General features: G+C 50.6%; 1 protein-coding gene across 2 annotated transcripts; it reads right to left on the bottom strand.

Annotated features, from left to right (window-relative positions):
- Nucleotides 1-1,121: 1,121 nt before the first annotated feature.
- On the bottom strand, nucleotides 1,122-10,587 carry GLUL (glutamate-ammonia ligase). 2 transcript variants are annotated; one of them, XM_072733240.1, is made up of 8 exons: nucleotides 10,318-10,587; nucleotides 9,183-9,302; nucleotides 7,557-7,735; nucleotides 6,069-6,230; nucleotides 4,490-4,636; nucleotides 3,960-4,087; nucleotides 3,581-3,780; nucleotides 1,122-2,989 (listed from the first exon to the last, which is right to left on the bottom strand). In XM_072733240.1, the coding sequence occupies exons 2-8, from the start codon at nucleotides 9,287-9,289 to the stop codon at nucleotides 2,671-2,673; spliced, it is 1,242 nt and encodes a 413-aa protein (XP_072589341.1). In that variant the 5' UTR covers nucleotides 9,290-9,302; nucleotides 10,318-10,587; the 3' UTR covers nucleotides 1,122-2,670. The 2 variants fall into 2 exon arrangements, with proteins under 2 accessions (XP_072589341.1, XP_072589342.1); XM_072733241.1 differs by lacking the exon at nucleotides 9,183-9,302 and having other exon boundaries at nucleotides 10,318-10,509.
- Nucleotides 10,588-12,244: the final 1,657 nt, after the last annotated feature.

The raw sequence follows: 12,244 nt of genomic DNA, 5'->3' as shown, positions 1-12,244 counted from the left end.
AGGGGTGCTCCAGTGAGGGGAAGCCAATTTCAGCTGGTAAGAGGGAAGTAGAGGTTCAATGCAAAGAACACCCCACAATTTGTCAGCAAAACCAAGAGGATGCTGAGTGACAGAAGCCACTCTTAAAATCACGCTGAAACAACCAATACAAACTGGGACCATACCCAGTAAACCAATATCATCCTACTCTGAAAATGTCCAGCCAATCTTCCTAGAAAACAAACAAAAAACCACCCAAAACCCATAATTATCTAGGATTGCCTAAAACTAGAGCAAAATACACACTTGCTCAAAGAAAAGTCATCTCTAAGTTTGCTCTGACAGGACCCACCGACCTCCAAACTGATAGAGGACATTACCTTTTAAAGATAGTAATTGCTATTGCCCACAATACCTGGCACATTAGGTTAAAGTGTTGGATGAGTAGTGCTTTTCGCCAGAGGGTTACACACAACATTGTGGAGGAGAGTTTCCACCTAGCCTGTATGTATGGAAATGAACTGAGAATAAAGCAGGGAAGGTGGGAGAACCAGCTTCCAGGTAAAGGGATCAAGAACAAGGAGCTTTAGGGGGACTCAATAAGCAGCTCATTGGGCTAGAGTAAGGAGAGGAATGTCCAGGGCAAATCTGGGCTAGCTGTCCCTGACCCAGCCAGCCTCAGAAGGCTTCAATCAGGGTCGCCACAGGGTCAAGAGGTGCAACACCTCGAGGGTGGTGGGTAAGGATGAAATCAAGACCAGTAGGGATGGTGAGAGCCCTTGATAACACATTAATCATTTCAGGCTGCTATAAAATTAAAAAGGGTGCTTAAGACGATGTTATAGAATCATAGGTCAAAACCAAGCTCTGGAGCACATGAGGAGAGGACTAGGGTTTGTACCATCCTCCAAAACTCTAGGGCTGGGATATGCCTTCATCCTGGGACTCCAAACACTCAAAGTACAAAAGCCAGCTGGTTGGCAACATGACTCAAGACAGATTTTTAAAAATTCCTAGAATGAGTGTATTTGAGCTTCCTTTGTCTCTTTAAAAAAAAAAAAATCCCCTTTTTTGGTAGGAAAAAGAATGAAAAGGCACGCAGGGATTTAAAAAAGAAACACAAAGAATCGAGTCAGAAGAGATCTTATAAATGTTAGGTTGATTTATAAGAGCTGCGCTGGGCAGTTAACAGTTTGTTTACAACGAAGAGCTATCTAACTGAACATACTGTGCATGGCAATTAGAAGTCGTCATGGCAAGAGGAAGCCACCGCCGGCCGGCTGCAGCCAACATGAAAACAGCCAGACACAGCCAGGAAAACATAGGGATGAAGATGGGGTTTGCATTTTATTATAAAAGAAAAAGTAACGCCTCAGGAATCTTAACAATGGAAAGGAGCATCTCACACTCAGAATAGACACCAGGATACAAAATGACAAGTGTTCTGACTCCAGGGCTGTCCCCATGTCCCCATAAGAGCAGAGATAGGAAGGAGACAGCCAAAGCAAACGGGTGATTCTGTAACAACGAAGACTCAGAAGAACCCTACAACAGGATTAAAATCTAAACTTCTGTTTTGCTTTTTAAAAAATTTTAATATATCAAAAGGCCTGCTTTAGTGACATGCTAGTCCCATCAGAAAATAATCCCAATAACCCCTTGTCAGTAACATGCAAGTTGACCAGCCAACTCTTTATTTCTAAACCTCTGTGTGTACATGTGTGTCTTTTAAACCAAAGCCACGGGGCTCAGGTGACTCCTCCTTCTACACCGTTCTTTCCACCTGTCAACCGACCGGTGTCTACCCCCAATTGCAGAAGAGTGGGCAGGGCACATGGGAGCCCTATAGTGGCAGTGAGGGAATACCAAGTCTCCACTCAGTAGGAGATCCTTATTTCCAGACTATTCACCGCAAATCTGGCTCTCCATGACCAGAATGCTTTTCCTCCTTTAGGAAAAAAACCACACATATCTGCACACCCATATATATAATTTTTTTTGTTTTTACATTTAAATATAAAAATACTACTCTGCTTTGTGTTATAAATGGAGGACCAAGCAATAAGAACTTTCTGCTAAGGTAGGTCAATCCATCCTTACGCTGAGCTTGTCTTCAGGTGAGGGCTATCTCGCCCCAGGTAGGGGAAGCCCTGCACCAGGAGGACGGGAGGCATATTCCCGCCTGATTCTCTCATTAAGTCTCACTTTTAATAGAAAGTTGGTTATAACCTTATTTGAAGTGGAACTTCCCACCAGGAGGGGAAATCCTAACCTAACCCCAGAGTAAGTAACCCTCCCCCCCCTCAACACTCAGCTACCTCGAAGAAAGAGCCCTCCCCCTCCCTTCACAAACACTATTCTCTGTCCGGATAGCTACGCCTATTGGACAAACACACCTGATTAAATGGGAACAGTGGTTATGTCTCCCTACCCCCCTCCCTACTAACATACTAGACAGCTTTCAGTGACAGGGAAAAAAAAAGGGGGGGGGGGTGTAAAAAGATTAAGAACTTGACCCCTCTATCCTGGCCAAAGAAAGCAAGAGATATTAACTGGGCATGAGGAATAAAAAAAGACCTTGATATTCCGCCCTTTGAGTTACAGCTATTAGGACAGTCAAGAGAGGGGCAAACACGGAGGCAGGATGGAGAATTAATTAGGAGGGGTTCGATGGCTGCACGTCTAGTCCGCTTAGTTTTTGTACTGGAAGGGTTCATCGCCAGTTTCGTTGAGAAGACATGTGCGGATGAGGGCTTCTGTCACCGAAAAGGGGTCGCAGTTGGCAGAGGGGCGACGGTCTTCAAAGTAACCCTTCTTCTCCTGGCCGACAGTCCGGGGAATGCGGATGCTAGCACCACGGTTGGCCACGCCGGCGGAAAAGTCGTTGATGTTGGATGTCTCATGGAATCCAGTTAGGCGCCGGGCATTATCCAGGCCTCCCTTGGGATCGTAGGCTCGGATGTGGTACTGGTGCCGCTTGCTCAGTTTTTCAATGGACTCCTCAATGTACCTAGGGTAAATGCAGAAGATGGTGGGGTCCAACCTGCCACCAGGAAATCTGCCCTTCAACGGCAGGGGGCGAGGTATGGATCTAAGAATGGAGGGGCTCCTCTATCAACGACTGCTTACTTACAATTCACCAAAACATGGTCCCCACAGATCAAACATTCCACCAGGGCAGTAACTCTGCCTTCTTACCTGTGCGTCCCACCCAGTGCCTCAGGATGGTGCTGGACACTCACTACATGGTATTTGTTAAAGGAAAAGATCCTTATCAAAGACCTTCCCCCACCCCTAAGCATTAAGTTCATTCACATGCTTTTTATTGTTACTAAGTTATTTCCTATTGAAGACTTTCAAACCCATTAATTAAATTAGGTCCCCCCTTTTCCAATCGCTACCCTTGGATTCGATTCCTAGAGTATTTTTTGGTACTTATCAAATAGGAATGAAATGACAGAATTAGAAAACCACTTGTAAAGCCAAGTGCTAAAAGCTCAAGTCCACATGGAGAAGTCTGGCTCATTTAACCCCAACACATCAGACCCCTGGCAAGTACGCGAGCAAGGAAAAGATGGCCCCATCAGGAGAAAGCACTTACTTTAGACCATTCTCCTCTCGCATCGCCTTGGTGCTGAAGTTGGTGTGGCAGCCTGCACCATTCCAGTTTCCGGGAATGGGCTTAGGATCAAAGGTTGCTATCACTCCGAAGTCTTCACATACACGATGCAAGATGAAACGGGCCACCCAGAGATGATCTCCCATGTCGATTCCTTCACAGGGTCCTATCTGGAATTCCCACTAGAGAGAACAACACAGTTGGCCTTTACAGTAATGCCAACTCCTTACCCCGGTTCAGAAGCTCTTAACCGTGCTTTTTTCTCACCTCTATTCCAATCCCGCTTAAGTTTTAGGCAAACGAGGGTGCTGGCAAAAGTCCCCACTTGCCCATAGGTCCTACAGATGAACAAGTCACTTACCTGGGCAGGCATGACCTCAGCGTTTGTCCCAGCAATCTTGATGCCAGCGTACAAGCAGGCCCGGTAGTGAGCCTCCACGATATCCCTGCCATAGGCTTTGTCTGCCCCTACACCACAGTAGTACGGACCTGCAGAGGCATTAAGGTGAAAGGTCAAGACACAGGAAACCCAAGAAATCCTTTTCCACAAAGGTCAGAAATCAGAAAGCTCTCATCATTTGCTCTCCAGAATCACTAACTATGCCTGTCTTCACCTGGAGGTGGGGGTGCTAGCATGCAGGGGGCTCCTCTTGGCCATTATATCATAACCTCAGTGGAGCAAAGGATTTCCCTCCATGTTAATGTCTAAATACAATGTCTGGATTTGGGTAACAAGAGGGGCTCCCTACAGTATTATTTCAGCCACCCTTAGGGATATTCCCATAGCTTTTCTGATCCATAAGGAGTTTACTGTCAGCTATGAAGAGAATCTTTCTTTGGCAATGAAGCAACAAGGGAACAGGAGGTTCACCTCTCATCAAGAGGACTCACCTTGGGGCCCAGGGAAGCCATTGGAAGGCCAACCAAAAGGGTGCCCATCTGTGCCCATGAGAGTATATTCCTGCTCCATTCCAAACCAGGGGTGTTGGTTGCTCACCATGTCCATTATCCGTTTACAGGTATGCCTTAAATTGGTTTCTAGGGAAAAAAAAAAAAGTCAATGTGCCATTGAAGACATGGGCAAATACACTGAATCCCAGTGCAGATGGGGAAAAGGTCTTTGGATCCCACAAAGCTGAAGTGTGGACTATAAGGTGAATGATACAGAGTAAAACCTTTTTTTTGTGTTCTATCAACTTAAGTGGGGAAAAGAGGAGAAGTAGTAATCACAGGTCTGTAGGGAGACTCGTAGGTCACAAACAAATCACATGGAGTGGATGAGAAGAGAGCAAATTTGCACCTTATCTGCATGCTGGCCACTTCCCAAGTACCACATGTCAGGCACTTAAACTCTATTCACAAGGCAGCTGCTTTAGTCGTCAGACTTATTCCTGGTTTCTCAAGTATTTAGAGCCAAACCTATAATTTTGAGAGTCATTGGTCTATTGGGGGCTTCCTATTCCAGGTGAGAAGATTAAGGGCTACGTTGTCTAGTACAAATGCAAAATATTAAAAGTAGATGAGCTTGACAATTTCTAAGCTAGAAAAGGACTTTAAAATAAGTAGATACAGACTTAAAATCAGCAGCTTAACTATGTCCCCAAACCATTTTAAGACCTCTACTACTTGAAGGAAAAACCACAACGGAGTCTTCCTAACATAAGGATTAAAGCCTCTACTTTTACAAAAGAGAAAATGCAGCTCAGCTCAGAGACATTGGGTGGCCTGCCCAAGTTACCCAGCAAGTAGCAGAACCAGGAAAGCCGTGGCTGGCTTGGCCTCAGAGCTCACGCCCTTTACCACAATGGTACTGCCTCTCAAAACAAAGGCAGTAAGGTCCAGGAACTAAGTAATTTGTTGCAAGTCACACTGGCAGGGCACAGCAAGAGACTAACAGCGGGGAGGGTGGGGGGCTTTGGTGGAGATAACGAGGTGAATGGCAGAGAATCAGGATCAAAGGCCACGAGAGGCAAAAATAAAAAAATGCAGTTACGGTGAACCTCCAAGACACATGTATACTCTGGGTGAACGTGGACAGGAGATGGATTTTATCCCCCGCCCTTTTAAAATCAGAGAAACTTAAGTATAAGGGGATAAATAACTTGCTAAGGTTCATAGCCAGTTAAGTGGCAGATCCAGAATTCAAACCCGTCATTCTGACTTCAGAATTCACGTTTTTCAAATCTACAGGCAGGCAGTAGGGCTGTGTCATGGGGGAACTGGTAGACAGATTAAAGGAATTCACTGTTATTTTGTACAACCAATAGAGGAGATCATGCGTAGACGGACCACACTGCCTCTCTGAATGAGGGCGTTCAAGGTAGAGATGCATGTCCCATCACCCAGACTCCCACAACAGTTTGGGACATAAGATGGTCTCGTGTTCCCGGTCCCAATTTTGGAACCTCCTGTCCTTTTCCTTTACAACACTCACGGACTGAGGACAGGTCCATACCTATCCTGTACACACCTGCAGGCTTTCTGTTGTATTTGAAGACTTCACAGAATACCAGCTTGTTGGGGTCCTTGCGGAAAGGGTCACGAAACATGGCAGCAGGGACAAGATACATGTCACTGTTGGAGCCTTCAGATTGAAAGGTGCTAGAGCCATCAAAATTCCATTCAGGCAACTCTGGGGTAAAAGGAGAAGGGAAAATTAGGTTAAGAATGTGGAGCTTTTCAGGCAAGAGTACAGACCCTTACTTAACCTTACTATGTCGAAAGAGATACACTTTCTGTTCAGAAAGTCAAGTGATACATGACTCCTGCCATCAATATGCGCACTCTGACAACTGCACCTGGCTTCAATGTCCTTCCCACATGGGTTGCAAGTAAGACCACTGCATCACTTCCTTTAAGAAAAATAAGTCACAAAAACAACCTGAGAATGAAGTTATCTTCCCCAGGTCATCTGCTAGACTAGACACTGTGGAGACAAACTGAAATAGTCTGACATAACCAGGAAGTCAGTCACCATTTAGAAAACTGGAATAGGAGAAGCAGATTCAGATTCCCCCACTAGGCCCCCCGAGTCGCTTCATTAACTCATCCCCCATTGCATCCAGGGACTGTTCTAGCTCAAGCTGTCATTATTCTACAGATAAGGAAATGAACAACTAGCAGGGTAACTTAGTCAAGGGTGCTCCCATTATCCACCTATCCACTATGTATTAAAGGCTGGTTTCTTCCTCTCCAAAGGCAGAGAAACAGACTCTTCTCTTGTACCCCCAGTGCCGAATACCTGCCTCACAGCACGTATATAATTTATACTTTATATTTTATGGTCATGTATTCACTCCAGTGTGAACACCATTAGAAGAGTAACCCTTCCTAAAAGTAGGTAAGAGGTGATTATTTTTTTCTCCGGTCCCCTTCCAGAAGAAGGAGGGCTATGGCTTGCTCTTGACTGAAAAATGAAAGTCACGAGCTCCTGGTGTGATAAGCAATCAGGTGGCTTAAGAATTTCCAAAAGTGGCATCAACTAAAAACAAATGAACGGCTAGTCCTATTTAGAAACCACTTTACAGAGTCTGCTTTGCATCTAGAACCTCACTGATAGGAATATGAAACAGTGTTTATTCAGTTGTTTATCAAGTAGATAGTGGAGTCAGGTTAGAACAGTGGTTTTCAAACGGGGTTCCTGGGGGTGCCTTAGGGCCAACTAAATGGGGATGCCCAAGTCAGCAAAGTTCCCCAGCCCCCCTCCTGCCCCAACTAGACTTTTAATCTTTTTTCTTCAATATACTGGCTTACGTGTAAGATTCTATTGAAATAAAGGGGTCCTTTGTTACTATGCTTTGAGGCAGTGTAGGAGCTTAACATCAACTGAATGGAGTCTGAGAAACCCTGCCTTAGGAAACCCTGACAAACAGAATAATAAAGTGGCTAAATCTAGTGGCTTGGTTTCAGGCTGCTCCCCCCAACCCAATCCCGACTCCCACTCTGCTTGGTCTCTCACCTTCAACACCCTTGGGCTCACTGTCCAAGGTCCGGGTCTTGCAACGTAATCCTTCTCCGGTCCCGTCAATCCAAATATACATAGCCTGCACTTTCTCGCCCTGAGGCAGGGACATGTACACCTGCTTGATGCCTTTGTTCAAGTGGGAACTCGCAGAGGTGGCCATGGTGGAAGTTGTTCTGCAGAGAAGAACCAACAAAAAACAATGAAGGTCACCGACTCCAAACTGAGCCTCCACAGAAACGACTAAAGTAAGGACAATCCAATCAAAAAGTCACAATGGGATTGTCGTCCCCTCCCTTTGGAAGCCACACTCTCCAGGGTGTAGTTATTCACTCTGCTTTCAAGGGGTTTAAGTTTTTCTATCAGACAAAAACCTTCTAGGCTTCCTCAAGCTAGAATCCACACTTGTGAGGACTAAGCTCTATTTTCTCAATGTAGCCAAGGTAGAGGAAGTGTTTTATTTTTTTATACTAAGACACTGGACGGGAGCAGGGAGCTCCTAAAACAAAACAAAACACTAAAGTTCAGAGGGACATAGCTCACAGAAGGTCTCTTCTCCCAATATGCGTAAAATCCAGCCACAGAAAGGCTCGGCTGCTTATGGTTTCTGGGTCAGTCTCGTCTTTTCCTTGCATCCTGGCTGGCATCTCAGTGAAAAACCCTTTTGTAGAGATCCCTCCACTCCACACATTGAGATGGTAGCAAGAAACAAGGAGGCCAGCTCGAAGACTTTAAAGACTGGTGGGCTTCCTAAAAGCAGTGCGAGTTATTAGGAACCCCCGGGGCATCAAAAGAGCTGATCTGAGCTGGATTCTAAAATGTACACTGCTATCGTTTCCATGGGTCTTGTCACTTAAGAAGGCAGATTTATGTTTGCAAACGACATCCTCAGATTCCACCAGAGAACTTTAATGAGCAAATTCCCACTTGGGTAACAAAAAAGATCTGGGTTTTCAAAAGCCAAGTGGCACGCTAGAAACTGCAAGCCACTGCCACAAAAACCTCTGAAAGGAGAGCAACCCAACACAAGAGGAAATGTTGTACCCCCACCCTCCCCAGCTCAGTGGCCCAGGGTGGCTGAAAGGGAACACATTGTTCTGCGACGACTTGGGCAACTTTCTGAAGTACAGTGGCTAAGTTTCTATGGGCAACGGTCCATGTTTGCCCAGCTGAAAACAGAACTGCTTCTCCCTCCCATAGCCTCACCCCTTCCCTTGGGGGAAAAAAAAAAGCAGAACCTCTCTGGTGTCTCCCACTAGAAAACCTTTGCATCTCTTTGCATATCCAGTGCAGGGGTCTCGGTGGGTCACACAGCACCCCCGCCCCTGCCTTGAAGGAACAATACCTGACCCTTTCAGCTCCCACTAAAGGCTACTGATGGGTCTCCCCAGCCCGTTACACCATCATCAAGCCATCATCAAGCCACACTTTTTCCAGCTTTCAGCCTCAGTTCCAGATTTTTCTGCTCTTTTGGGTGAGACGAACTGGATGCCAACATTCTAGGCTACTGGTTGCCGCCGCGGTGCCCAGAGTTTTACGTGGGATAAACATGGGATCTGGCGTCCTAGCTGCTTCTGCAGCTGTCACTGGCTCCGGGGTCTTCCTCCCTGTCTCTTCACTCACCCCAGCCACAGAAGGTCAATCGGGTCGCTGGGGTTGCCTTCCCTGGCCCTTCTCCGCTTGGAGTTGCGTTCGCGCCTCTCCAGGCTCTCGGGCTCCCGCTGGTCCATACACCGGAGCTTTCTGGGCGAGGGGGACGGAGACGGAGAAGGGGTCAGGGAGCGATCGGGGCCGCAGCGCGCCGAGGAGGCAAACGGAGGCGGGTGGGACGCGGCCTTAGTCTTGACTCGCGACTTCTCTCCCGAGTTCACCGAGTAGGCGACGAAGCCGAAGCAGCTGGAGGGGGACTCCGAGGACCGCGACTCCGCCTCGTCTTCATCTTCGCTGTCCGCGGTCTTCGCGGGTTCGCGGCACGGGGGGGTCCCCCGCTTCCCGCCCCCCGGGCAGTTGGGATAATCCACCTTGAGAGCGGCCCCCGGCCCCTGAAGCGTCCCTAGAGTCGGCGCCCCGCCCTCGGGCCGCGGGCCGGACCTCAGGGCCTCGCCGACGGGGCCATCACCCTCCGAGGGCCCGGGCGGGGAGGGGGCGGGGGCGGGGGCGGGGGTGGGGTGCGGGTGGGGGCGGGGGACAGCCGCCGCCGCCGCCGCCCCGCCAGGCCTCTGCGCCCGCTGCGCCGGGGCCACGCCGCGGCCCGGGCTCCCCATTGTTCAGTCACAGTGCAGGGCCCCGGACCCCACTAGCGACGCTCACGGCCACTCGCCTCAAGGCAGGCGCCTAGAGGTCGAGACCGCCACGGTCCCCCGGGGCCGCGCCGCGGAGCAGGAGCGGGGCTCCCGCGGCCCACCCGTCATTCCCCCGCGGCGCGCACAGCCCGGGCCCCAGCTCGGCTCCACCGACCGCCGCGCCGGGACCTCCAGGGGCGGCGCTTGGAGCCGCGAGCAGCCGAAGAAGGAGCAAAACAACTCCCCGCCCTCCCGCAAGCCTGGCGGTCAGCGCGCACCCCACGACCGCCAGGCCAGGGCGGCGGGGAGCCGAGGGCGCCGAAAGCACCCCGAGGGCGCGGGGGCGGAGAAGCACCGGGGGCTGCGGGGCACGGGGCCGCCCTGAGCTCGGGGGTCGGCGGGCCGGGCTCGGGGGTGGGGGCGGGGAGGGGGGCGCCGCGCACCTCCCGAGGCCCCCGGGCCGGCGGCGCGCTTACCTGGGCGGGTCGCAGGCAGCGGGGCGGGCGGGGCGGGCAGGCCGCGAGAGCGGGGTGCGGCGGGGAGAGGAGGCCGGGGCGCTGCTCAGAAGCTCCCCTCCGCTCCCATTCTCGGCCCTGCGAGGCCGCCTGCAGCCCCGCGCTCTTTATCCGCGGCCCGGGCCGCCCCCGGCGCCCTGATTGGCTCCCAGCGGCCGGGAGCCGGGGCGGAGCGGCTGATGCGCGCCCGGGCGCCGCGGCCATTGGGCGACCCCGCGAGCGGGCGCCGTCGGGGCGGGGGTGCGAGCGCTCGCAAAGAAAGAAAGGGAAAGGGCCGTGGGGGGAGGGGGCGCGTGGAGGCGGGCGGGGGGGGGGGGGGGGGGGGAGGGGAGCCGAGGAAGGTCGGGCCCGCGGCGCGCGGACGGGCGAATTCCTGCCAGGAAGGACCCCGCCTGCCCGAGCGCCGGCCCTTCAGCCCCCACCCCCGCCCCCACCCGCCCCCACCCACCCCCACCCACCCCCGGCCCGAGCCGGGCGCCCCGCCGCCCGCCCGGCCTCCGCCCCCGCCGCCGTCAGGTTGGATAGTTTTGCAGGAGAGGCCTCTCTTTTTCGAGGTCGTCCTGCAGACCCCACGGCCCCCTAAGGACCTTGTGATCCCCGGGAACGTAATTTTGCCTTTTGTTGTTTGAGAACCTCCAGCCCTCCTCTGCGCTCGCGTCCAGTTTGAGTGGGGGCGGTGGCGGGGCGCTGGGGGGGGGGGGTCCCCGAGGGGGGCCTGGGAAGCGCCTGCCGAGCGCCAGGCCGTTCTCCCCTCCCTAACCTACGTGCTGCGCTTCTGCTATTCCTTAGAGAGGATCCTGGCGGGTGTAGGAAGGCTCAGGAGACCTGTCAGATTCTGCCCCTGTCACTCCAGAGACCAGTCTTTCAGCGACTCTTTAGGCCCAGGCTTCCACATCTGCAGACCCAGCCCTGGGAGAGAGCACCTTTCCAGCTGCCCACCAGATTTGAAATTCTGGCGGCAGACTGTTCCCCGAGGGCAGCTGAGTGAAAAGTGGGTTCTTCACGTGCCCCCTTTGAAGCTCAGGGTACATCAGAATTTTAGAATTTTTGAAAATAATGCTGTGATTTGCTTTTCAAGTAACTTATTGTGCCTTCTTTTTAATCTGGAAAATCGGAATCGGGACCCCTTCCTTCTCTCAGCCTTGCTGTGATGGGTGAGAAAACGGGTATGTGAACACAATCTTGAGATGGATGCCCGTCAACAGATGCATAATAACTGTACAGGATACATTGAGATGCACACATGGAACACATGGGCACATCTGGTATCTTCATTGCCACCAGTGCGCTCCCTTCGTTATCTATTTTTATTGCCTGAAATCCACCTGATGGTGTCTAGTCTTTATTGCATTTTTCAGGAGCCCCAGTATTTGAGACTTTGAGATTATTTTGTTTGACCCAAGAAGTCAGGCCTCGTTGCCTTTGGGAGAGGAAGGGGAAAAGTTTGTTCCTGTGGTTATTTTTTTGTACCACAAATAGGGAAAAGAAATGTTGCCTGTAACCACACACACATAACTTGGCTTCTTTGGTCAACACTCTTCCATTCCAGAGTGTGTCTGACACTGTAGTGCTTTTAAATGATAGATGCAGCTTTCACCTCAAACGGGATTTTGGTATATACTTCAGACAGGTGACGTTCCGCACTGGGTAAGGTTCCTTGGAAAAGTAAAAGATTTCATCTCAAGCTTCAGTGCTGTATGTTGAAACATTAAGATGTGGTTAAAGGCTGAGCTTCAGGTCATACAAACATAGGTTCACATCTGGGCTTCACTTCTTACCAGCTTTCGGTTAGCTTTCCGAGCCGCATGAAACCACAATTTTCTTGCTTACAGAATAGGGATAACAGTTACCTTGTATATTGTAAAGATTAAGTCTGGTAGCATATACA

This window comes from Vulpes vulpes, chromosome 13, assembly GCF_048418805.1.
Source record: "Vulpes vulpes isolate BD-2025 chromosome 13, VulVul3, whole genome shotgun sequence".
NCBI classification, from domain to species: domain Eukaryota; kingdom Metazoa; phylum Chordata; class Mammalia; order Carnivora; family Canidae; genus Vulpes; species Vulpes vulpes.
This window is presented reverse-complemented; position numbering and strand designations above follow the sequence as displayed.